Source organism: Eucyclogobius newberryi, unplaced genomic scaffold, assembly GCF_026437365.1.
Source record: "Eucyclogobius newberryi isolate DKJ021-1_F unplaced genomic scaffold, fEucNew1.0.hap1 SCAF_14, whole genome shotgun sequence".
Classification (NCBI taxonomy): domain Eukaryota; kingdom Metazoa; phylum Chordata; class Actinopteri; order Gobiiformes; family Gobiidae; genus Eucyclogobius; species Eucyclogobius newberryi.
Genome location: NW_027315768.1, coordinates 31,266,081 through 31,291,395, shown reverse-complemented (window position 1 = coordinate 31,291,395; position 25,315 = coordinate 31,266,081). Strand labels below are relative to the sequence as shown.

General features: G+C 40.7%; 1 protein-coding gene across 26 annotated transcripts in view; it reads left to right on the top strand.

Annotated features, from left to right (window-relative positions):
* Positions 1 to 25,315, top strand: part of neb (nebulin) — a 161,380-nt gene that overhangs the window by 116,648 nt on the left and 19,417 nt on the right. For 16 of the 26 annotated variants that reach the window (XM_072445216.1, XM_072445241.1, XM_072445236.1 and 13 more), the window contains 17 exons: positions 274 to 381; positions 460 to 564; positions 1,627 to 1,731; positions 1,804 to 1,908; positions 2,855 to 2,959; positions 3,031 to 3,141; positions 4,214 to 4,324; positions 5,687 to 5,788; positions 7,611 to 7,715; positions 10,862 to 10,960; positions 12,183 to 12,296; positions 13,787 to 13,891; positions 15,454 to 15,558; positions 19,140 to 19,244; positions 20,718 to 20,828; positions 22,959 to 23,069; positions 24,368 to 24,481. In XM_072445216.1, the coding sequence (XP_072301317.1) occupies positions 274 to 381; positions 460 to 564; positions 1,627 to 1,731; positions 1,804 to 1,908; positions 2,855 to 2,959; positions 3,031 to 3,141; positions 4,214 to 4,324; positions 5,687 to 5,788; positions 7,611 to 7,715; positions 10,862 to 10,960; positions 12,183 to 12,296; positions 13,787 to 13,891; positions 15,454 to 15,558; positions 19,140 to 19,244; positions 20,718 to 20,828; positions 22,959 to 23,069; positions 24,368 to 24,481 (1,821 nt within the window). The remainder of the gene's footprint in view (positions 1 to 273; positions 382 to 459; positions 565 to 1,626; positions 1,732 to 1,803; positions 1,909 to 2,854; positions 2,960 to 3,030; positions 3,142 to 4,213; positions 4,325 to 5,686; positions 5,789 to 7,610; positions 7,716 to 10,861; positions 10,961 to 12,182; positions 12,297 to 13,786; positions 13,892 to 15,453; positions 15,559 to 19,139; positions 19,245 to 20,717; positions 20,829 to 22,958; positions 23,070 to 24,367; positions 24,482 to 25,315) is intronic. The other 10 variants (XM_072445220.1, XM_072445221.1, XM_072445223.1 and 7 more) reach the window with 9 other exon arrangements.

The following is a 25,315-nucleotide window of genomic DNA, read 5'->3' as shown; positions in this document are numbered from 1 at the left end:
GAAAACCGTAACCGTAAAAGTAATTTATGAATCTACCGTCGCAAGTGGATTCAACGAAATAATAAAACATATTTAGATGCAGATTGGACAATGTTGTTGCGTTCACATTTTTATGTTTTTATGCTTTATGCTCATGTTGTTGTTTGCCTTAATTGAAACAAAACTAGTCAAATGAAGGTGCAAAAGAAACAATACATAAAAAAAGAAAAATACAATGACATTTTCAAACATAAATACTACTTTTGCAGCTGATTCTGGTCTGTTCTTCCACAGATTATTTACAGGATGGAGTACAACAAGACCAAAGCGAAGGGCTACACTCTCCCCTTCGACACGCCGCACCAGAACCACATGAAGAAAGTCAAGGAAATCACCAGCGCCGTGAGCTCTTATTCCCGCATTCGCTTTTGTGATAGGAAAGTCTGCCGGCGTTTCTCATTTGTCCCGTGTGTCCTTTAGCTGAAGTACAGGGAGGTGTACGAAAAGAGCAAGGCCCATATCAACATAGACCCGGATGCCCACGAGATCCGCGCCGCCAGAGAGGCCTACAAGAACATCACCAACGTAAGTCGGCCTTTCGGGTGGACGTTTCCCCCTCCGGACATGCGCTTTTGTGCTTCTTTATTGCGATGCGCTTGGACGTTCCCATTCTTCGTCCGTCAAAACAAAATTAAAAAGTTTGTTTTTTGATGTAACTGATCGAGCGGCTGATGATTAAACCTAAACTCACACATTTAAAGATACATTTCTGCCGAGCGGCTGTCCGGATTGTTCATATATTTATATAATTTAGATGTTATTACCCTGATTTGCATGCTTTAATGACATTTCAGGTCGTTGCTTTGTTTAATTTCTTAGATGGACATTTTCAATGGATATTGTTGTTTTATTGTTTTATTAAAACACTAAGAATAACATAAAGAAAGAAATAAACTGCTTTTTTTTGCAGATTAATAAACAATTGATTTTTTATTATAGTCAAATTTCTATTGTACTTAAAAATACCATACAAACATAAAATATGTTTATTACTGATTGATAAAAACTAATTATTTAGAGTATAAATATAAATTAATAATAGAAAATAGATGCTTAATTGCTTTGTTTTGTTGCAGCAGCGGCTAAAAAGCTAACGTGAACTACATAGACCATGATCCTTTGAAGAAATAACAGTTTTTAAGTACTTTTTTACATGAGTTATTTACAATGATTTGCACCAAAAACATTTCAAAACACTTATAATGGAAAAACAAACATTTCTACAAATCTGTCTATAATTGTCTCCCCGCAATATCTCAATAATGTCAATCATCCTGGTTTAATATTCAGTTTTTTTTATAATAGTTTGTATTTTTAGTATAAGAGTTTTCTTTATAAGAGTTTTTTTCCAAGCTATCTGTTTTTTATTCTTATACTTCTGTACCTAATCTGCGTTGCAACACTGTAATTTCCCCAGGCTAGCTAGTCTTATCTCAATAAATATCATTAAAAACATATCTCATTATAACATTGTACCGCGCGATCGTTTAGTGAAGTTCGCAGTAAAGTTGGCACATATTTTATACTCTGTCCATACGCAGGCGATCGTACATTTGACATTCTAAAATATGAACTTTGTGATTACAGCTGGACTACAAGAAGAAATATGAAGCCACAAAGAACAAGTGGATTTGGACCGCAGACCGACCCGACTTCATCAACGCCGCCAGGAACACGCTGCAACAGAGCGACGTAAGCGCACCATTTATTGTAGCTTTTAAATCTGACAACAAACAATACACTAAACTACTCTCTCGCCTAAAGGTTGAGTACAAGTACGACAAGGAGGCCATGAAGGGCTGCGTGATCCCAGTGGTGGACGACAAGCTGACCATCTTGTGCCTGAAGAACGCTCAAATGGCCAGTGACGTACGTGCGGCCATCGTTCGATATTCAATTTGACATGTTTTGCGTCATATTTACCCTTTATATTCTGTTCGAACCAACCGCGCTTCTCAGTGTAGTTTATGTTTAGACCACAAGGAGGCGACGCTGACAGAACTGACTGTTTTGTTCTCTACATTTTAGCGCTGAACTTGTCCGAGTTATACATTCTAATGTTTATTTATTTCATTTTTATTATCAATCTGGACAGGAAGCGGGCAGTTTATCAAAATGTACATGATATTGATCATTTAGTTGTGAACATCTGCCAAATTTGAATATGGATTTTATCGTTTGTAGTCAAAATTCCTCAAAAAAGCTGATTAAAAATTAAAAAAGTAATTCTGTAAACGCAAATAAGAGTATACGGTAATATTTAAGTTTTTTTGCTGTTCCTTTTACAGATATTTCAACGTTTGTCTGATAATTAAACCTAAACTCACACATTTAAAGACATATTTCTGTTGAATTGTCTGGGTATTACTTTCAGGATACTATTACTTTCAGGGTACTCCAGAAAAAAATATTGAGATACTAATTTTGGTCAATATCGCACGACTTTTTCTACCCTAGATCGCTCCTCGACGAATGAGGGACGACATCGACTTCATAATTTGCTTTTCTACTTGGGTTGTTGTTCGATTAGAACGTCGATGGAGTCTTTATTTTAAGGATTATAAAGACACAGCAGAAAAGATAAAGAATGGAGTGAGTTAGCTGTAGCTTCTGGAGCGACCGGACAGTTTAATTTGACTTGTCACATACAAAGACGCCGTTGACTAGTACGTAGAGTCGTTTTGGCGCAATCGTAATAATTTTCCTCGTTTTCGCCGGCCCCAATTCCTCGTTCGCTCAATCAGTCGCTGAACTTTGCTCGTCTTCCGTCGCCTGTGAGACTAACGAGGATCTCTCTCTCTCTGACCGATTCCAGGTGAAGTACAAGGAGAAGTACGAGAAGGGAAAGGGCCATTACGTCCCCGTCGCGGACACGCCGCAGATCCTCCACGCCAAGTCCGTGCGCTCTTTGGCCTCGGAGGTACGTTGGGCCGCCGCCGCTGCCACGGGACGTCATAGTCTACGGCTGTATTATTGTCTTTGTCTCCGCAGAGCAAGTACAAGGAGGCGAGCAAGAAAGAGATGCAGAGCGGGTCCTTCACGACGCTGGCGGAAACCCGGGACACGCACCACAGCAAGGAGATCAACAAGCTCATCAGCGGGGTAAGGTCACGAAAGAAAACCTCTGAATTATCAAAGTATAAGTCGCACCAGCCAAAAAATGCATAATAGAGAAGAAAAAAACATATATAAGTCACACTCGAGTATGTCGCATTTTTTGGGTGAAATGTATTTGATAAAATCCAAGACCAAGAACAGACATTTCCTCTGTATATAATAACTAATAACAGATGAGAGAACATGGTGAATAGGTGTACGTATGCTAACGCTAACACCTTCAGCTACATGATGTATGCTAACGCTAACATCTTCAGCTACATGACGTTTGCTAATGCTAACACCTTCAGCTACATGACGTATGCTAACGCTAACACCTTCAGCTACATGACGTATGCTAACGCTAACACCTTCAGCTACATGACGTATGCTAACACTAACACCTTCAGCTACATGAGGCACAGACAGAACTGTGGTAAGTGTCTGGTATGTTAACGTAACATATGAACAGTTATTCAGATAACTATAGCATAAAGAACATGCTAACAAGTTTACCAAAGCATCAGTTTTACCCCAAATCACTAAATCCATTGAATTCTTCTTCCTCTGTGTCACTTCTAAGCAACTCCACAAACTCCAGAGGAAGAGGAAGTGCAGATTCTTCTTCTGCGTCGCTTAGAGTCTAGAGCGCCCTCTTGTGGTTGTCAATGTGAAAATAACAAATAATATCACATATAAGTCGCTCTGGAGTATAAGTCGCACCCCGGCCAAAAACTTAGAGTGGATTAATGAAGACGTTAATAGGCTTGAATCTTTTTTTCGTTATGAATATATAAGTCTGTTCATGCTTTATTATCTACAATTAAAAGTGTAGTTATTATTTTTAAGTGTTACTGATGATTCACACCAATTAATTCACTTTACATCGAACCTTTTTCAAATAAGTTCTTCAGAATCCAATGTTTCGAATTCATTCTTTGTGTGTTTGATGCAAGTTTGTATTTAAGTAGTTTTTACAGTTATTCTAATATTCTATATTTACATTTGAAGACCTACATGTAGATTTAAAAGCGTCACGTTTAAGTTGGCCGTGTCCATGTCTGCTCGTTCTTTGCAGAAACTGTACAAGGAGCAGTTCGAGAAGGAAAAGGGCAAGTCCGAGTACAACAACATGACCGTTCCGCCGGACGTGCGGCACGCCATGGACGTGGCCAAGAGCCAGAGCAACGTGAGTGACCCGGGGCCACGTTCACACACCTCAGACCTTTATGTGGAGAGGAGACGGGACAGAACCAGGAGCCTATCACACTATGAGACGGACATTTGTCAATACGAGCCTATAATGGCTTTAGTCTGGGTTTGCTGCTGTTGTCTGGCAGGCGTTTGAAGGCCGAATCTGTTTAATCCACGTCTCTTACAATTTAAAACATGTTGTGCACAATCACGTTGTCAGTAACTGTAAAGGTCTGTGCTCCATACCATGTTGAGTAAATCCATGAATCAAAAAAACAGAACAGATATTAGCCTTTTCAGCACCATAGATGTTGGATTAATGTGACCTGCGTGTTCAGACTGCCATTACTTTGCGAAAGATCAAGAGTGGAATCAGATTTAGCGCCACATACAGTATGAAAGTGTCAGATACAGGTCACATTTGAGGTGGAAAAAATCTGATGATCTGACACCCTCATGCACACTTAACTACATGAGCCTGAGTGATTATCTTTCAGACAAAATCAGCGCGCCTTCATGGCATTCCCCAAGGTTACATTTTAGGTCCCCTCCTGTTCAATCGTACACATGCTCCTGCTGAACTCAGACGTACCTCATCACAATATTTCACACCCGTGCTATGCTAACGACACACAACGTGATACATCTGTCTGTGCCAATAACCTCGCACTCATCTCTAATCACGTCCAAAGTATTGAAGAAACTTCCTCCAGTCAAACCGAGACAAAACAGAGCTTTTTTGGACAAACGTACACATGCAAAAACACAGAACTGGACCTGGAGAGCTAAAAAAAACAAAACTAAATCAAAACTAAAAGGACATACAAAGAAACAGAATAATGGCACGTCTATTCTGACAAAAACGTCCCACTTTGTCCGTCAAAAAGGTCAGTTTAGCGGCGTTCAGAACCACAACGCCCCCGGTAAAAACTCGACTCTAACTTCAACATAACCACATCAATAACATCTCCACGACCTCTTTCTATTGCTTTAGAAATATAGCAACAATCAGAAGGCTCCTTTCACTCTCCGATTACGAGAAACTGTCCGACAGAAAAGCTTTTAAAGAGCTTCCCAAACACTTTAACTTGTAATTATCCATTCGCCCCACACACGGTTATAGTGAACAATTAGCTTCTCGAGGCTGGGCGGAGCTAAATACTCACGCGTACTCACAATGTACTTTTTAAAACTGTCTGTAACATCAATATTTTTATGTATTAATAAGAATATTTGTCATCAAGAGCTGTTTATTCATTTGGACCAACAAACAAAAACTGATTCTTTGGCTTTTTACCCAAATTTCTTACTGTACTCGTTTTAAACGTTGTCTCTTCTTTGTTTTTCCCGCCCATAGTTTGCGTATAAGAAGAACGCCAAAGCGAACCTGTCCTACACCAGCGTGGTCGACCGCCCGGACATCCGAAAGGCCACGCAGGCGTCCAAACTCGTCAGCCACGTACGTATAAAAAACAATACACTACACAATATTCTCTGAAATACACATCGAAATTGCACATCAAACGACAACATTGTAATACATTTACTATTAATCTGTTGTTTTATTTTCTTTCCTCTTTTTTTCAACTTCTTTCATTGGTCGACCGGTCCAAATTAAGACCGATTCTTTTTTTAACAAGCTAATTGAGCTAAAAATGGCAAAACGTCTTGGTAATAGCATGGTAATAGCATGGTAATAGCATGGTAATAGCATGGTAATAGCATGGTAATGATAGATAAATAAGTAGTCAGTGTGGTATTTGGCTTTTGTCAACGTGTATTTGTTATTTAAGAATGAAATAAATCAGAAACGTTACGAGGAATAAGACAATTACTTCACTTTTACCTCCCGAATGCTTTATTACGATGCTATTACCTCAATAGAATGAAGCTGTGGCTCTTGAAAACGTGCGATATACACGTTTTACTCTTTTGAAACGCCTGCGAGACTGTTTGTCGCTTGACCGCACGATTTAAAGCTCTGGAGGATGAGAATCGATATGTCTAAATGTGTCGTATTTGTCAATGTACTGTTCGTGGTTTTACATGCACCCGAGTATTCTGGTCGTATCTGCTGCAAGACCAGGAAGAAAACAACAATTTAAGTTCGGTAGAGTTGTGGAAATGCCGTTTTATTGTAATTACACAGCGTTTAGCATCGAATACAAAGGATACTTAGGATAAGATGGCAAAATTAATGTTGTAAATTGCACATGATCATCTTTTAAAGCAAAGAAATCATCATAATATAGTTGTAAATAGTAGTTATAGTTGTAAATAGTGGTTATAGTTGACAAATGACAGGCAGTTTGAGGGGTTTAACGGGACAAAAGTGTGAAATGTGACGTGACAAAATGGTTTATTACGTATTATTTTGGAGATTTTGCAAAGAACATGGCCAGGATTGTACAAATATTTTAAATAGGCTCATATCTAGATTATGGTTTTGATATAAATAAGGCTGAAGTTTTCTAGTTTGTGAAAAGTGCAGTTGAGAAATGTAAAAGAGAAAATCTACTGTAACTGTTAAGGCAAAAGTTTCCTTGAAAATAAGAGAAGAAACGATCATTAGAGATGGACATTTATTCATCTTTAAGTCGATAAAATTAACGTTTTTAACTCAGATAAAAGTGCACGTGCTGAGAAAAGTGCACAGTAAAAAATCACAATAAGAACAAGGATGTTTTCTATAATTTTAGCTCAAATTGAAGTGCACACTTATTTATTTCATACTGTCGTGTCGGCAAAACAATCATAAATTCAACGCTAAGTTAAGGAAACAAAATTGACCAAAATAAAATAATATTAAACGTTGATGTTCACAATTGTAGTGGGAAGAAATAAAACTTATTTTAACCCAAATTTAAAGAGAAATAATCGTTGCCGCTGCTTCCACGATCACAGCGGCAACGATTCATCGACTAATAATGACTCGTCGTATTTCATCATCGTTATCTGGACCAAAGAGACTCTAAAACACAAACAAAATAAGCTTTTATTATATCAAAATGACAAAAAATAATGAACTATTTCTGATTTCCATAGAGGATACACTTCAGTCATAAAAAATCTCTAATCAGAAGCCGTCAGTCTGCACAGTATTTCCATTTATTTGGCTTATAATGTCTTTAAAAAGTCTCAACCTACAATAGTAATGACCGACCAATCAGAAAGCAGAAGATGACCGACCAATCAGAGTGCAGAAGAAACAGACGCTCGGGTGCATCTAACGCCACTTTGTCCTGTGCTTGTTCCTGTGCGTGTCCTGTGTGTCCCGTCAGATCGGGTACCGCGACAAAGCCCGAGAGGAGGCCAGCAAAGGAGGCTCTCTGGCCTATCGTCCAGACATAGCCCTGGCCACCGCAGTGTCCAAGCTGACCAGCCAGGTACCTCCCAAAAACCAGCCGGTCGGTCGGTCGGTCAGCTCCTCGTCTCGCGGGCCAGTCCGATGGAATTCCCCCCCCACTCCCTTTTCCAACGCGCTAAAGTCTTTTGTTTCACAGGGACAGAGATTTGTTGTTGTGTTCCTCCCGTCCAGTAGGCGGCGCCACCTTCGCGTCCGTTTTTTAGGCTTTTTAAAGGCCGCACAACGTAAAAGAGGACGTTTTGATGACATTCGAACAGTTATCAAGATATTTAAGTGGATTTGGTCACAATTGGACGCGACAAAATCCATCAAAAACAGCATTTTGCCGTATTTGAAATGGCTGAAGATGATGATTGTGACGATTAAAACGTCTGATCGTACGTTGTGTGCAGCTCGGTCGCTTTCCATGTTCATCTGTGTCATTTCTCCGTCAGTAGTTGCTTCAAATGCTTAACTACATTTTCATCTATTGCCCTCTTCTCTCTCTCTTTCCTTCATCTTAAATTTCTCTCGTCTCTTTTCTCTCTTAACCCTTCACCTTTTTGTCTTTCTCACCCGTCTCATTTTTTCCTCTGTTTCTCTCTTGGTTTATCTCTCTCTCTCTCTCTTCGTCTCGTGCCTGTCTTTCCTCTTAAGCCCCTTAACTCACCCTCTCTCCTCTTTTTCCTCTCTTCTACTGCCCAACTCACTGTCCATCTCAACCCAAAACTCTTTCTCTTCTCTATAACCTCTCTCTTCTCCTTCTCCCCCTCTCTTAACTGTCTTTCTTTCTTTCTTTCTTTCTCAATCTCTCTCTCTTCTCTCTCTCTCTCTCTCTCTCTCTCTCTCTCTCTCTCTCCTCTCTCCCATTCGCTCTCTCTTCTCTCTCGCTCCCTTCACCCTCTCTCTCTCTTCTTCCACCACCCCACCCTCTCTCTTCTCTCTCGCTCCCTTCACCCTCTCTCTCTCTTCTTCCACCACCCCACCCTCTCTCTTCCTCTCTTTCTCTCTCTCTTCTTCCACCCTCTCCCTCTCTCTCTTCTTCCACCTCTCTACTCTCTCCCTCTCTCTCTCTTCTTCCACCCTCTCTCTCTCTCTCTTCTTCCACCCTCTCTCTCTCTCTTCTCTCTCTTCTTCCACCCTCTCCCTCTCTCTCTTCTTCCACCCTCTCTCTCTCTCTCTCTTCTTCCACCTCTCCACTCTCTCTCTCTCTCTTCTTCCACCTCTCCCTCTCTCTCTTCTTCCACCCTCTCTCCCTCTCTCTTCTTCCACCCTCTCTCTCTCTCTCTTCTTCCACCCTCTCTCTCTCTCTTCTCTCTCTTCTTCCACCCTCTCCCTCTCTCTCTTCTTCCACCCTCTCTCTCTCTCTCTTCTTCCACCTCTCCACTCTCTCTCTCTCTCTTCTTCCACCTCTCCCTCTCTCTCTTCTTCCACCCTCTCTCTCTCTCTCTTCTTCCACCTCTCCACTCTCTCTCTCTCTTCTTCCACCCTCTCTCTCTCTCTCTTCTTCCACCCTCTCTCCCTCTCTCTTCTTCCACCCTCTCTCTCTCTCTCTCTCTTCTTCCACCTCTCCACTCTCTCTCTCTCTCTTCTTCCACCTCTCCCTCTCTCTCTTCTTCCACCCTCTCTCTCTCTCTCTTCTTCCACCTCTCCACTCTCTCTCTCTCTTCTTCCACCCTCTCTCTCTCTCTCTTCTTCCACCCTCTCTCTCTCTCTCTTCTTCCACCCTCTCCCTCTCTCTTCTTCCACCCTCTCTCTCTCTCTCTCTCTCTCTCTCTTCTTCCACCTCTCCACTCTCTCTCTCTCTTCTTCCACCCTCTCTCTCTCTCTCTTCTTCCACCCTCTCTCTCTCTTTCTCTCTCTCTCTCTCTTCTTCCACCCTCTCCCTCTCTCTCTTCTTCCACCCTCTCTCTCTCTCTCTTCTTCCACCTCTCCACTCTCTCTCTCTCTCTTCTTCCACCTCTCCCTCTCTCTCTTCTTCCACCCTCTCTCTCTCTCTCTTCTTCCACCTCTCCACTCTCTCTCTCTCTCTCTTCTTCCACCCTCTCTCTCTCTTCTTCCACCCTCTCTCTCTCTCTCTTCTTCCACCCTCTCCCTCTCTCTTCTTCCACCCTCTCTCTCTCTCTCTTCTTCCACCTCTCCACTCTCTCTCTCTCTTCTTCCACCCTCTCTCTCTCTTCTTCCACCCTCTCTCTCTCTCTCTCTCTTCTTCCACCCTCTCTCTCTCTTCTTCCACCCTCTCTCTCTCTCTCTTCTTCCACCTCTCTACTCTCTCCCTCTCTCTCTCTCTTCTTCCACCCTCTCCCTCTCTCTCTTCTTCCACCCTCTCTCTCTCTCTCTTCTTCCACCTCTCCACTCTCTCTCTCTTCTTCCACCCTCTCTCTCTCTTCTTCCACCCTCTCTCTCTCTCTCTCTTCTTCCACCCTCTCTCTCTCTCTCTTCTTCCACCTCTCCACTCTCTCTCTCTTCTTCCACCCTCTCTCTCTCTTCTTCCACCCTCTCTCTCTCTCTCTCTTCTTCCACCCTCTCTCTCTCTTCTTCCACCCTCTCTCTCTCTCTCTTCTTCCACCTCTCTACTCTCTCCCTCTCTCTCTCTCTTCTTCCACCCTCTCCCTCTCTCTCTTCTTCCACCCTCTCTCTCTCTCTCTTCTTCCACCTCTCCACTCTCTCTCTCTCTCTCTTCTTCCACCCTCTCTCTCTCTCTTCTTCCACCCTCTCTCTCTCTCTCTTCTTCCACCCTCTCTCTCTCTTCTTCCACCCTCTCTCTCTCTCTCTTCTTCCACCTCTCTACTCTCTCCCTCTCTCTCTCTCTTCTTCCACCCTCTCCCTCTCTCTCTTCTTCCACCCTCTCTCTCTCTCTTCTTCCACCTCTCCACTCTCTCTCTCTCTCTTCTTCCACCCTCTCTCTCTCTCTTCTTCCACCCTCTCTCTCTCTTCTTCCACCCTCTCTCTCTCTCTCTTCTTCCACCCTCTCTCTCTCTCTTCTTCCACCCTCTCTCTCTCTCTTCTTCCACCTCTCCACTCTCTCTCTCTCTCTTCTTCCACCCTCTCTCTCTCTCTTCTTCCACCTCTCCACTCTCTCTCTCTCTCTTCTTCCACCCTCTCTCTCTCTCTCTTCTTCCACCCCTCCACCCGCGCGCTGCCGGCTCTGTTTGTTCTCATCCCTCCATCTCACTGCGCTTCCAGGTGCCCGCAGCAGGTGGCAAGCCCATTCTCCACGGAGCCTCTTCGTACGACACGCTGCAGATGCGTCACATTAAGAAAATGAGTGCCATGACTAGTGACGTAAGGAGGTCCCGGGCTTTTTTTCATGCCTGAAATCCACACGTTGCATTGGACTTTTCCTCTTTGTTGTTTCCAACGTCGTATCGATCTAATCGATCTCGGAGGATCGATTAGATCGGTACAAGCTGTTCTGCCTGAAATTAACACAAACAAAACACTCTTGATTTTAAATGTTCCAATAGGACAACAGCTCGTATTTGCGGCAATAATCAATCTTAATTCATTGATGAAATTGGTAAATACAGGTTTAACGCAATTATTTTTTGCTTGAATTAGCAAGTGACATTTAATTTTACTGTTTTAATTATATATTTTAAGGCCCCAGGTTTAAGATATTTGCATTTTTATGTGTCCAATATGGCTTTAATCTATTTAATCTATCACAATGGCTTGATTAGATATATGTTTATAGGTATATACTGTTGGTTATGGGGTTTTCTGCAATAATCAATCTTATTTCACTGATAAAATTGGTAAATACAAGTTTTTTCACAAACCATAATTCATTCCAAAGTGCTTAAGATAACTACAGCTGTAAAAAGCTAATGTGATGCAAAACTGTCTGTATTTTTAGCTGAAATTCCAAAGTCATTTATAAAAACAAAATCAAAAAACATTTATACGTAAATACTGAAGTGTAACAGCAGAGGGCAGCGTACAACCTAATAATTACAAACCTTAGTCTTCATAAACAGAGACATAAAGTAGCATCGAAATCTGTCCTTGTGCTCGAATCGGTCGCTCAGGGCTGTTAATGTCAGATCTGTGACGCCCCGGACAGCGAGACACCTCAGATTCATTCAGATCCAATTAGAAAACATCTGGCTGCAGAGCGGGGGCCACTGGGCATCGTCACGGCGATTAACGACTGACCAAAACCATCATTCGCGCAACGGACACAACGAGTCTGCAAAAGCTTAAACATTCAACAAGCAAATTATTTGACATTTCCGTTCATATTTTCGATCCTAGGCCGTGAACTTGCCCTCTGGCGCCCTCTGTTGACGCCATAACAGTTTAATTAGACAAAACGACGCATGCTAATTCAAAATGTTTACTGTATAACAAGGGATGCATCGACAAAGCGTAGCCATAGCGTCGTTTCTAATGCTAATATCAAACCTAACGTCCAACTTTGCATCTCTTTTTATACAAAAGTGTCTCGTCCGAAAGGTTTGCGTGTTTTCCGCGGCTCTGACTTGTCTCGTTGCCGTGTCAACAGGTGAAGTACAAGGAAAAGTTTGACAAGGAGGTGAAAGGAAAGAGGCCGCAGTACGACCTGAAGGACAGCAAGATTTACAAGACCATGAAGGAGGCCAACGAGCTGGCCAGCGAGGTACGGAACCAGGGAGCGTGTTGAAGCGCCCCCTGCAGGTCGCACCACCCCTGCAGGTCGCACCGCCCCCCTGCAGGTCGCACCCCCCCTGTAGGTCGCACCACCCCCCTGCAGGTCACACCGCCCCCTGCAGGTCGCACCACCCCCCTGCAGGTCGCACCACCCCCCCTGCAGGTCGCATCACACCCCTGCAGGTCGCACCACCCCCCCTGCAGGTCGCATCACACCCCTGCAGGTTGCACCACCCCCCCTGCAGGTCGCACCACCCCCTGCAGGTCGCACCGTCCCCCTGCAGGTCACACCGTCCCCTGCAGGTCGCACCGTCCCCCTACAGGTGGCACCACCCCCCTGCAGGTGGCACCGTCCCCCTGCAGGTGGCACCACCCCCCTGCAGGTGGAACCACCCCCCTGCAGGTCGCACCACCCCCCTGCAGGTCGCACCACCCCCCTGCAGGTCGCACCGCCCCCCTGCAGGTCGCACCGCTCACTGAGCTAAAGCGCTACTTAAGATAAATGTATTTAGAATTTATCTTGAAAAAAACCAATACAAATGTTATCCCAGAATAGCATATTTTAGGTTTATAATTTCACGTCACACTAGGAAATTACCCAACAAACACTTAAAAAAGTCATCTAATGTCACAATGTTTTTATTTGACAAATGAAAATATATGCGAGCGACTTTATTTTGTTGAAGTAATGTTTAGAGTGTTTTTTTTTGTATAAATTGTGCATAAACTTTGACTTTAATGAAGTGACCCTAGTGTGATGTCACTTCCAGTCATTTTCTACAGATTTTTCAACATTTTCTCCACAAATACTCACTGGATTGGTGTAGAACTATCATTTATATGTACACATAATAAAGTACCACTCCTGCCTTTATCGTGACAGGCCTATTATAAAGTATTATTGCGCCCATAATGAAGTTTGTCCTCTGCATTTGACCCATCCTTTAATAGAATACTGAATACTAACGATTTGAAGTTTTTATAACCAAAAAATAACCGACAATTTAGAGTTTTCAGGATTGAAAAGTCAGTTAAATTGCTTTATCCATCACAAAATGATCAGAAAAACACAACTTTCTAACCTCATAATTCATAAAAAGCTTCACAATAAGCATAATTTATGGTAAAATCTTTAATAAATCTGCAGATAAACTGAAAAACTATTGTGGTTTTGACATTTGTGTGAGTATTTGTCCAGCGAAACCTAAAAAACCTTTACGTTACCGTTGTAGAAATGCTTAATGTCTGTCCTAATCTCCCATGGAATAAGCAAATCATGTAAAACGCTCTTGAAAAAATCTTTAAATTAGACGCTCAAGTGAATCTGAGCAGTTTTAATTTGCCAAAACGACCTGGATTTGTCATATTTCGCAGGCTAATCCCACTTTCTCCATTGAAATCCCACTTTAGACCGGTTTTATTTGCACACTTTTAACCGTGAAACAAGCGCATTAAAAACACGTTTATTTTTCCCAACAGGTGAAGTACAAGGGCGACCTGAAGAAGATCCACAAGCCGGTGACGGACATGGCCGAGTCCCTGTCCATGCAGCACAACCTGAGCACCAGCAAACTGTCCAGCGACGTAAGACCGCCTCACGCCCGCCGCGCTCGCCGCTAACGCCTCTGCGCCCGACTAACGCCTCTGCGCCCGACTAACGAGACCAGTCGCCCAAAAAGAGCGATCGAGAAGTGCCCGGAAGTCGATTCGTACGACCGAGAATGCAGTTTCAATATAAAAGAGATTAAATTAGACTGAAACGTCGATTATATGTGAGATTTTACTACATTTGTACTTCGTTTTCAGTAGTTTTGACTGTAAACGAGGGCCAAAGTTCGTCTAAGTTACTCAATATTACACCAAAGTTATGAATTAAATATATGGCTGCACCTTTATTTTAGAAAATGTCTGTTTAAAGTGTAAGAAAACTGTTTTCTTCTGGATGGAATGACAAATATTCTTCTCAAAGTGTAATTGGACCAATGAATTCTATCACTCAAGACGATAGTACATAGTAATAAATAGTAATAATTAGAAAATAACATGTAAACCTGTCATGTGCACTTACGTGTTTATGGCATCATTTTGGAAAGAATCAAGAGCAGAAGTCATAATACTCATGGAGGCAACAGCGCCACCTCCAGTGCACAGAGAGAATGATTTCTGACTGGTCTCAAACGCTGCTTTCTCTGCAAGCGCAATATAAAACAGTTTAAGTTCATTTACGAAACCACACCAGCGTCTTACATTCACTTACAGGAAAAATTTACTCATGTTTCTCATTAAATCAGAAACGTTTCTTTTTAAAAACAGAAACAGTTCTCATTAAAAAGAGGAACATTTGGTATTAAAACAGAAACTTTTCTCATGAAAAACAGGAAAATCTATCATTAAAACAGAAACTTTTCTTGTAAAAATACAAACTTTTCTTATAAAAATACAAACTTTTCTTATAAAAATACAAACTTGTCTAATAAAAATAAAATATTTTCTAACTAAACTAACTTTTCTCATAAAACTGAAATTTCTCTCTTCAAATCTGGTACAATTTTCTTTAAAAACTGAAACTTTTCTCATAAAAAACAGGAAAATTTCTCATTAAAACCGAATCTTTTCTTATAAAAATACAAACTTTTCTCATAAAACTAAAATTTCTCTTTTCAAATCAGGAACAATTTTCTTTAAAAACTGAAACTTTTCTTATAAAAATACAACTTTTCTCATGAATCTGAAACTCTCTCACAAAAACACATGTATATATTTTAAACACTCATAACCCTTCATTACATCACATCGGTTTGTCATTGGTCCTTCATTTAAACACCTGACCTCATCTGGTAGTGACCCTTACCCCGCCCTCTTTACCCTTCACCAAAAACATGTAAAAAAAACATTCACCTAATATTTTCACGCCTTCTTTGCCTTTCATTCTTTCAAAAACAGTACGCTTGTCTTGCTTCCCTTAGTCATAGTCCCCTTAGGCATAGTCCCCTTAAACTTTGCTTTTACCCGTGCCAAACTTAACATTCTGTATCACCACCGTAAACTAAACCCATTCTTTTATCCCTTAATCATTCTTTAATATGAGTTTGAATGAGAGACGGTCTCGTTTGTGCTGCTCACACTTGACTGGCACTTCCCCGTAGTACCAGTACAAGAAGAAATTTGAGGCAAGTAAAGGTCACTACCACATGATCACCGACACACCTGCGCAACTTCACCACAAGGAGGCGTCAGAGCTGCAGAGCAACGTAAGTGCATGAAAGGCTTAAACACATGTACACGGATGAGAAAGGCTTAAACACATGTACGCGGATGAGAAAGGCTTAAACACATGTACGCGGATGAGAAAGGTTTAAACACATGTACACGGATGAGAAAGGCTTAAACACATGTACGCGGATGAGAAAGGTTTAAACACATGTACGCGGATGAGAAAGGCTTAAACACATGTACGCGGATGAGAAAGGTTTAAACACATGTACACGGATGAGAAAGGCTTAAACACATGTACGCGGATGAGAAAGGTTTAAACACATGTACACGGATGAGAAAGGTTTAAACACATGTACACGGATGAGAAAGGCTTAAACACATGTACGCGGATGAGAAAGGCTTAAACACATGTACGCGGATGAGAAAGGTTTAAACACATGTACACGGATGAGAAAGGCTTAAACACATGTACACGGATGAGAAAGGCTTAAACACATGTACGCGGATGAGAAAGGTTTAAACACATGTACACGGATGAGAAAGGCTTAAACACATGTACACGGATGAGAAAGGCTTAAACACATGTACACGGATGAGAAAGGTTTAAACACATGTACACGGATGAGAAAGGTTTTAACACATGTACACGGATGAGAAAGGTTTAAACACATGTACACGGATGAGAAAGGCTTAAACACATGTACACGGATGAGAAAGGTTTAAACACATGTACACGGATGAGAAAGGTTTTAACACATGTACACGGATGAGAAAGGTTTAAACACATGTACACGGATGAGAAAGGCTTAAACACATGTACACGGATGAGAAAGGCTTAAACACATGTACACGGATGAGAAAGGTTTAAACACATGTACACGGATGAGAAAGGTTTAAACACATGTACACGGATGAGAAAGGCTTAAACACATGTACACGGATGAGAAAGGTTTAAACACATGTACGCGGATGAGAAAGGTTTAAACACATGTACGCGGATGAGAAAGGTTTAAACACATGTACACGGATGAGAAAGGCTTAAACACATGTACACGGATGAGAAAGGTTTAAACACATGTACACGGATGAGAAAGGTTTAAACACATGTACACGGATGAGAAAGGCTTAAACACATGTACACGGATGAGAAAGGTTTAAACACATGTACACGGATGAGAAAGGCTTAAACACATGTACACGGATGAGAAAGGTTTTAACACATGTACACGGATGAGAAAGGTTTAAACACATGTACACGGATGAGAAAGGTTTAAACACATGTACACGGATGAGAAAGGCTTAAACACATGTACACGGATGAGAAAGGCTTAAACACATGTACACGGATGAGAAAGGCTTAAACACATGTACACGGATGAGAAAGGCTTAAACACATGTACACGGATGAGAAAGGTTTTAACACATGTACACGGATGAGAAAGGTTTAAACACATGTACACGGATGAGAAAGGCTTAAACACATGTACACGGATGAGAAAGGCTTAAACACATGTACACGGATGAGAAAGGCTTAAACACATGTACACGGATGAGAAAGGTTTAAACACATGTACACGGATGAGAAAGGTTTAAACACATGTACACGGATGAGAAAGGCTTAAACACATGTACACGGATGAGAAAGGTTTTAACACATGTACACGGATGAGAAAGGTTTAAACACATGTACGCGGATGAGAAAGGTTTAAACACATGTACACGGATGAGAAAGGTTTAAACACATGTACACGGATGAGAAAGGCTTAAACACATGTACACGGATGAGAAAGGTTTTAACACATGTACACGGATGAGAAAGGTTTAAACACATGTACGCGGATGAGAAAGGTTTAAACACATGTACACGGATGAGAAAGGCTTAAACACATGTACACGGATGAGAAAGGTTTAAACACATGTACACGGATGAGAAAGGCTTAAACACATGTACACGGATGAGAAAGGCTTAAACACATGTACACGGATGAGAAAGGTTTTAACACATGTACACGGATGAGAAAGGTTTAAACACATGTACACGGATGAGAAAGGTTTAAACACATGTACACGGATGAGAAAGGTTTAAACACATGTACACGGATGAGAAAGGTTTAAACACATGTACACGGATGAGAAAGGCTTAAACACATGTACACGGATGAGAAAGGTTTAAACACATGTACACGGATGAGAAAGGCTTAAACACATGTACACGGATGAGAAAGGCTTAAACACATGTACACGGATGAGAAAGGTTTTAACACATGTACACGGATGAGAAAGGTTTAAACACATGTACGCGGATGAGAAAGGTTTAAACACATGTACACGGATGAGAAAGGTTTAAACACATGTACACGGATGAGAAAGGTTTAAACACATGTACACGGATGAGAAAGGTTTAAACACATGTACACGGATGAGAAAGGTTTAAACACATGTACACGGATGAGAAAGGCTTAAACACATGTACACGGATGAGAAAGGCTTAAACACATGTACACGGATGAGAAAGGTTTTAACACATGTACACGGATGAGAAAGGTTTAAACACATGTACGCGGATGAGAAAGGTTTAAACACATGTACACGGATGAGAAAGGTTTAAACACATGTACACGGATGAGTTTTCAAAAGCTTTTCAAAATGCATTCAGGACCTTTTTTTCTTTTTGTCGGAAGAAGCTGCACCAAACATATGATTTCTTTCACGCACACACTCTCTGACGCTTGTTTTAAAAGTGTCTTATTGCCCATGTTTGCTGTTTACCAGGTTAACATGTTATATATTATTAGAGTAAAACACAGGGAAATGGTGGTGGATATCATATTTTCCCCTTGGGCCTGGTACAGTTTTGGCCCCTGTCCTAATGTAATAATAATAATACTGATGATAATAATAATAATTCTGATGTTCGATAATGATAATAATAATAATACTGATGATGATGATAATAATACTGATAATAATAATAATACTACTGATGATAATAATACTGATTATGATGATAATAATACTGATAATAATAATACTGAGGATGATCATACTGATGATGATGATGATGATGATGATGATAATAATAATACTGATGATAATGATAATAATAATACTGAGGATGATGATAATAATAATAATACTGATGATAATAATAATAATACTGATTTTCGGTACTGATAATAATACTGATGATGATAATAATAATACTGATGATGATAATAATGATAATAATTCTGATGACGATAATAATGATGATAATAATAATAATTTTAAATATAATTCAAATTTTGGATAAGCACAAGATTTCTCATTCCTACAGGTTCAGACTCCAGATCATAATCATGAAGTACCGTACTTTTTTGATAAATGAGTATTTGTAGCGTTAAAAAGCATCAACAATAAGATTTAAAACTTTACTTTCTCCATTTGTGTTCTGAAAATCAGGCACCAATTAATTCAGACAAACTAAAAATTAAACATACGATTGGTTCATACGTAGTTGACACTAATAAGGCAATAAAATACACAAACAGTCCTCTTTATCTGCTGTTTAATCCTTAGAGTGTTTCTGCCTGCGCTGTGTCTGAAGTGTTGAAACTGTTTGAATGGTTTGAATCAGGTGAAGTACAAGGAGAAGTACGAGAAAGAGAAGGGAAAGCCGATGCTGGACTTCGAGACCCCGACGTATGTGACGGCGAAGGAGGCGCAGCAGATGCAGAGCCAGGTACCCACCCACCGTTTGCCCCGCCCCTTTTACAGTCCAAATAAACGCCATTTAGACACTGTGTTTACTGCGTTTACGGTCAAACGTGCACATGCTTGTTGTTTGTACGGCTACTATTCTCTAGATTAAGTATGTTAGAAGTGTTTTACATTGTCTTTACACTGCTTTTTTACTTATTTACTCCAAAATGTACTCGTTTATGTACATTAACCATTTGCAAATTTAGTTCAGAGCTTTAAGTGACGCAGATTGTCAAAGACGATGTAAAAACGGCATCTTGGCATTTAGTTTTTTTCAGAAATGTGTATGTGTTCGGTCACATATGGAGTCTGGAAAGTCTCCCTGATAAACATGGAAACAAATGCATTTAGTGTGGGAAAGCAGTAAGTTATTGTCAAAAATCCTCAAATATTTAAAGATATTTATGTTCTGTTACGATTACAAGGATCTTTTCGTGAACGTCGAGCAAGCGTTTGTGTGCGTTCACCTTTATGTAATAACGTAATAAATAAAGTTGAAAGATATTTACGCAGTGGTATAAAAAGTGAAACTGAAAAACTAAAGTAAAAGCAAATGTTTACGTGAAAGATACTACTCAAAATGGCAATGGTTACAAGTTACTTTTAACTATTTTTTTAAATTCTGGGACGATTGGGACGTGTGTTATCCTCATTAACGTCTCTGAATCTAAATGTAACTGATTATAATTACATGGCTGGAATTATACTTAAGTACAAGTTCAAACAAATGTTTTGTCACAGAATAGCACATTTTTTGGTTTATAATTTCACTTCCTGTTTGTAATTGATGATGTCACACTTAGAAATTACCCAGCAAACACTGGGCCAAAACTCATCTGTCAGTTTTTTAAATTTAACAAATAAAAATACATGAGAGCGACTTTATTTTTTTTAAATTAATGTTTAGAGAGTAAAAAAAAAAGTGTTTATTTGTGTAAATTATGCACTAAACTGAGTGTTCCTGGTGTGATGTCACTTCCTGTCATTTTCTGCATATTTTTCAAAGTTTTCTCCACAAATACCTGCTCAATCGGTGTAAAACTATAATTTACGGGTATAAATACATCAAATAAAGTCCAAGTTATAAAATTTTAAAAGCCTGTCATAGGCACTTTAACCAGAACAACACCAGAGAGAACACAGCAAACAAAAAACTCCAAAACAAACGTCCCAGTTAGTCCAAAGTCGGTAAAATTTGCCCAATTTCAAGTTAAGTCGGCCCTTTTCAAAGTCTAAAGCTTCTCGCTGAGTTACAGGACACATGTAAAGTCATATTTGTGCGTTAAATAAAAGTCACGCTTTCCAGACTCCATACTGCGATCTCACGTCTCCTGCTCTGTTTGTCTTAGCATTTGCAATAGCATTAGCAGAACGGTGTTGCACTGCATTGTGGGAGCTCGATGCTGCATGTATTTGTCTGAGCCTTGTCCTGTGTCTTCGCCCGCGACAATAGAGAGACTATAAGAAGGACTTTGAGGAGTCCATGAGAGGCAGGAACCTCTGTGAACTGGAGGACACGCCCGCAATGATACACGTCCGACACGCCACCAAAATAGCCAGCGAGGTAACCAACGGACACAGACCACTTCCTAACCTCTTTTTCCATTCTTCCCTCTTTGAACTCTTTGCCCATTTTCTTACTTAACAACAAAAGGAACGGTCTCTTCGTACCACTTCCTCACAGAGTTTCCTCCCGTTTCACCTCAGTTCTGTCTCTTTCCGGAGTGTTCATTTGCATGTGTCTCTTTCCTGAGTGTTCATGTACATGTGTCTCTTTCCGGAGTGTTCATTTGCATGTGTCTCTTTCCTGAGTGTTCATGTACATGTGTCTCTTTCCGGAGTGTTCATTTGCATGTGTCTCTTTCCTGAGTGTTCATGTACATGTGTCTCTTTCCGGAGTGTTCATTTGCATGTGTCTCTTTCCTGAGTGTTCATGTACATGTGTCTCTTTCCGGAGTGTTCATTTGCATGTGTCTCTTTCCGGAGTGTTCATCTGCATGTGTCTCTTTCCGGAGTGTTCATGTGCATGTGTCTCTTTCCAGAGTGTTCATGTGCATGTCTCTTTCCGGAGTGTTCATTTGTATGTGTCTCTTTCTGTAGTGTTCATGTGCATGTGTCTCTTTCCAGAGTGTTCATGTGCATGTGTGTCTTTCCTGAGTGTTCATGTCCATGTCTCTTTCCGGAGTGTTCATTTGTATGTGTCTCTTTCTGTAGTGTTCATGTGCAAGTGTGTCTTTCCTGAGTGTTCATGTCCATGTCTCTTTCTGGAGTGTTCATGTCCATGTGTCTCTTCCCGGAGTGTTCATGTGCATGTGTCTCTTTCCGGAGTGTTCATGTCCATGTGTCTCTTTCCGGAGTGTTCATGTGCATGTGTCTCTTTCCGGAGAAGTTGCATTTTGGCCCGTGTTCTTTGTACGAAACGGGTTTGAATCGTCTGATGTCGCACGTTTGAGGAGACACGTTGCGCCAAATTAGCTTCGAAAGCCTTTTTGGCCCCGTTGTAAAGGGGTTTCAAAAGCACCAATTGCTCGATTTAAGTTGTATTTTGAGTACGTTTCAGGTCCAATATTGTGATTCAAACTGTTTAAAATACAATAACACAATGATCCACGGGTGACTAACTACACTGGACACGAGATGATCGCGTAGTGTGTCTCCTTCACGTGCCCAATTTCAAACGTCGTCTTGTTGTATTTCTCTTCCTGTTGTTTCCAATGCTACTCGCTGTATAATGCATCTTGTCTTTTTTACCAGGGAAACCGCCAAAGTCAATCGTTCCCTTTCTACCGCACGGTTGCCCATAACGGTTAATGATCTGTGTATTTGTATCGTGCAGTACTTTCATGCAGTATTCCTTCACTTTTCTCTACAATACAGTGATATTTTACTGTGATTGGATTAAACCAGTTAAAATACAGTTTTTTTTCCCGTTAAACACCTCGATTCAAGCCTGTTTATGAAGCCCTGTCTCCTCTGAGCCACACAAAAACACCCAGTTTCAAACGTCTCTGATTTGCGACATCAAATACCGTATTTTCCGGACTATAAGTCGCACCAGCCAAAAAATGCATAATAAAGAAGAAAAAACATATATAAGTTGCACTGGAGTATGAAACGCGGTTGCAAGTGTGAAAATAACAAATAATATCACATATACGTCGCTCTGGAGTATAAGCTTGAGTATAAGTCGCACCCCGGCCAAAACTATGAAAAAAGGTGCGACTTATAGCCCGGAAAATACGGTATAGAAATCCTGAAGTCTTCTGTGCTGTATTTTAAGTCCAACAATCATCTTTAGAAGAATCGTTCAGAGCATTTCTGCCGCCAGATTGTGCTCGTCACAACTGGTGGGCAAGCTAGTGGTACGGTAATTACCTCTGCCGCCACTAGATGGAGCGCTAACACCGAATCCTGACGACGGAACGGCTGACTGGTAGAAAGAAGTCATGTGCAGTTGTCATTACGTACTTTATTTTAAGTTCTCAATAGTCAAGGTCATGTTTAAAAGCCAATTCAAATAGAAATAATAGGTTATATTTGTCATTTTAACGCTTCAAACTCTTATTCCGACAGCCATTGTTCCATTTATGGGCAGCCGCGTGAGTGAACGTTGACTTTGAGCTCTTTCGTCGTCTTGGTTACGCCTGTGCTTGTGCCTGCCCCCCCAAATCTGTTTGTCCTCTGCCTCCTGTAGAAAGAGTACAGGAAGGATCTAGAGGAGGGAGTGAAGGGTAAAGGGCTAACTCTTTTGGAGGAAACGCCTGATCTTTTGAGAGCCCGAAATGCCACTCACATCCTGTCGGAGGTAAAGACGAGGGATGGAAGGGAAGGCCAAACGCCGCCGCCGCTGAGCTTCCATCGGCGTAACTCCACAAACGCTCAACAAAAAACAACAAAAACCTGCCTAAAACCTCATCAGACTAACGTCACTTTGACTGTGTGCGTCCCCGCTTGATGACATCACTAACATAACGGCTTCGACCTCCTTTTTCCTCCTTTTTTTTTTTTGGTTCACGCCTGTGTATTTGTGTATTTGTTCTACGTGAACATTCTAGAACTTTGTCTGGAATGTGGAAAAACACTGGTTCAGTTTTAGCGCAATTACTCGAGAGGATTCAAACTGGGAACCTTCTTGCTACGGGGCGTCAGTCCTGATTATGAATGTCACTGTTTTTGCGAGCGACGAGTGGATCAATACCAAAATATAGATATATTGATACTGACTAAGCTATGGAAAAGTATTGATTCAAGACTCAAAATGTTTCAGAAATATAGCAGTTTTCAACACAATTTATGAAATACATTGTTTATATTGTGGTTTAATTATTCATATATTTAATGTAAGTGGGCGGAGTTGGGGTGAGGTGAGTTTCAACGCATTTTAAACACAAAACTCATTGGTATCAGTGTCGTATTGATATTGCGATACTTGCCACAGCATCAGTTTGATTGATAAACAGACATTAATAACTCATATTTCATGCCCCAAACTGACTTTACTTTACTGTTTTTTGTATTTAAAGTTCCTAAATTGTGGCAGTATTGACCAACCACTACTACTCAACGGCACAGGTTCATTATTACGAGCTGGGTTTGGACTCGGAGTGAATTTCTTTCAGAGATTATCTCGTTTTTATCTATTTTTATGGAACGTAACAATAACCAAAACATTGTAACACTGTTTCGTCAAAAGCCTCACGTTTATTGTAGCGATACATCAAATTATTGGCTTATTAGCTTAAAAAACAGGCAACAACACGCATAGACCAAACATTAGTACATCTACAATTGCCTCTTCTAGATACCGTGAAATGCACATTGTAATAATATCGTTACATCCCTCTCGATACTACTGTTATCCAGATATTATCCACGACTATCCATGCGATCTCTTTGCTTTTAAATATGACGTTCGCTTCTTTGGTCACTACGCATCATCGCCACCGTCGCTCACGTTTCCCCGTCTCCCGGCGTTCCTCCCGATGTCCTGCCGCCCTCCTCTTCCTCTTCCTCTTCCTCTTCTTTCGCCGTAGACCTTCGTAGATGAATATCGTTGTTGTGTGCACTTTTCCAAACCTCTGTCTGCTCTCGGGCCTGTTACAGAGAGAGTACAAGAAGTCGTTGGAGAGCGAGATCAAGGGCAGAGGCATGTTGGCGTTGGCCACCGACACTCCGGACTTCATGAGGGCCAGAAACGCCACCGACATCCTCAGCCAGGTAAGACGAGGAGATCGGGAGAAGCTTTAGTCGTATTTTAGAACATACTTTGAGTAGAAGATGAGATAAGATGACCTTTATTTGTCCCAGAATGAGGAAATTACATTGTTGCAACACAGATTATGTACAGAAACAGATTAGGCACAGAAGTATAATAATAAAGAACAGATAACTTATTCAGAAACTCTTATTGAAAAACTTTTATAAAAAATCTCTTACAAAAAAATCTTAAAAAAAAAAAAATCTTATAGAAAAAACGCTTATAAAAAACGTATTAAAAAACTTAACCCTAACCCTATCTCTTATAAAAAAAAAACGTATAAAAACTCTTATATAAAAACCTTACACTCTTAATAAAAATAACTCTTATTTACAGCTGTTATATGGACAGAAAATATTGCGCCAGGATGATTGCTATTACGTCACAGTATTGCACATGAGTATGACAGTATTGCACATGAGTATGACAGTATTGCACATGAGTATGACAGTATTGCACATGATTATGACAGTATTGCACATGAGTATGACAGTATTGCACATGGGTATGACAGTATCGCACATGATTATGACAGTATTGCACATGAGTATGACAGTATTGCACATGAGTATGACAGTATTGCACATGAGTATGACAGTATTGCACATGAGTATGACAGTATTGCACATGATTATGACAGTATTGCACATGAGTATGACAGTATTGCACATGAGTATGACAGTATCGCACATGATTATGACAGTATTGCACATGAGTATGACAGTATTGCACATGAGTATGACAGTATTGCACATGATTATGACAGTATTGCACATGATTATGACAGTATTGCA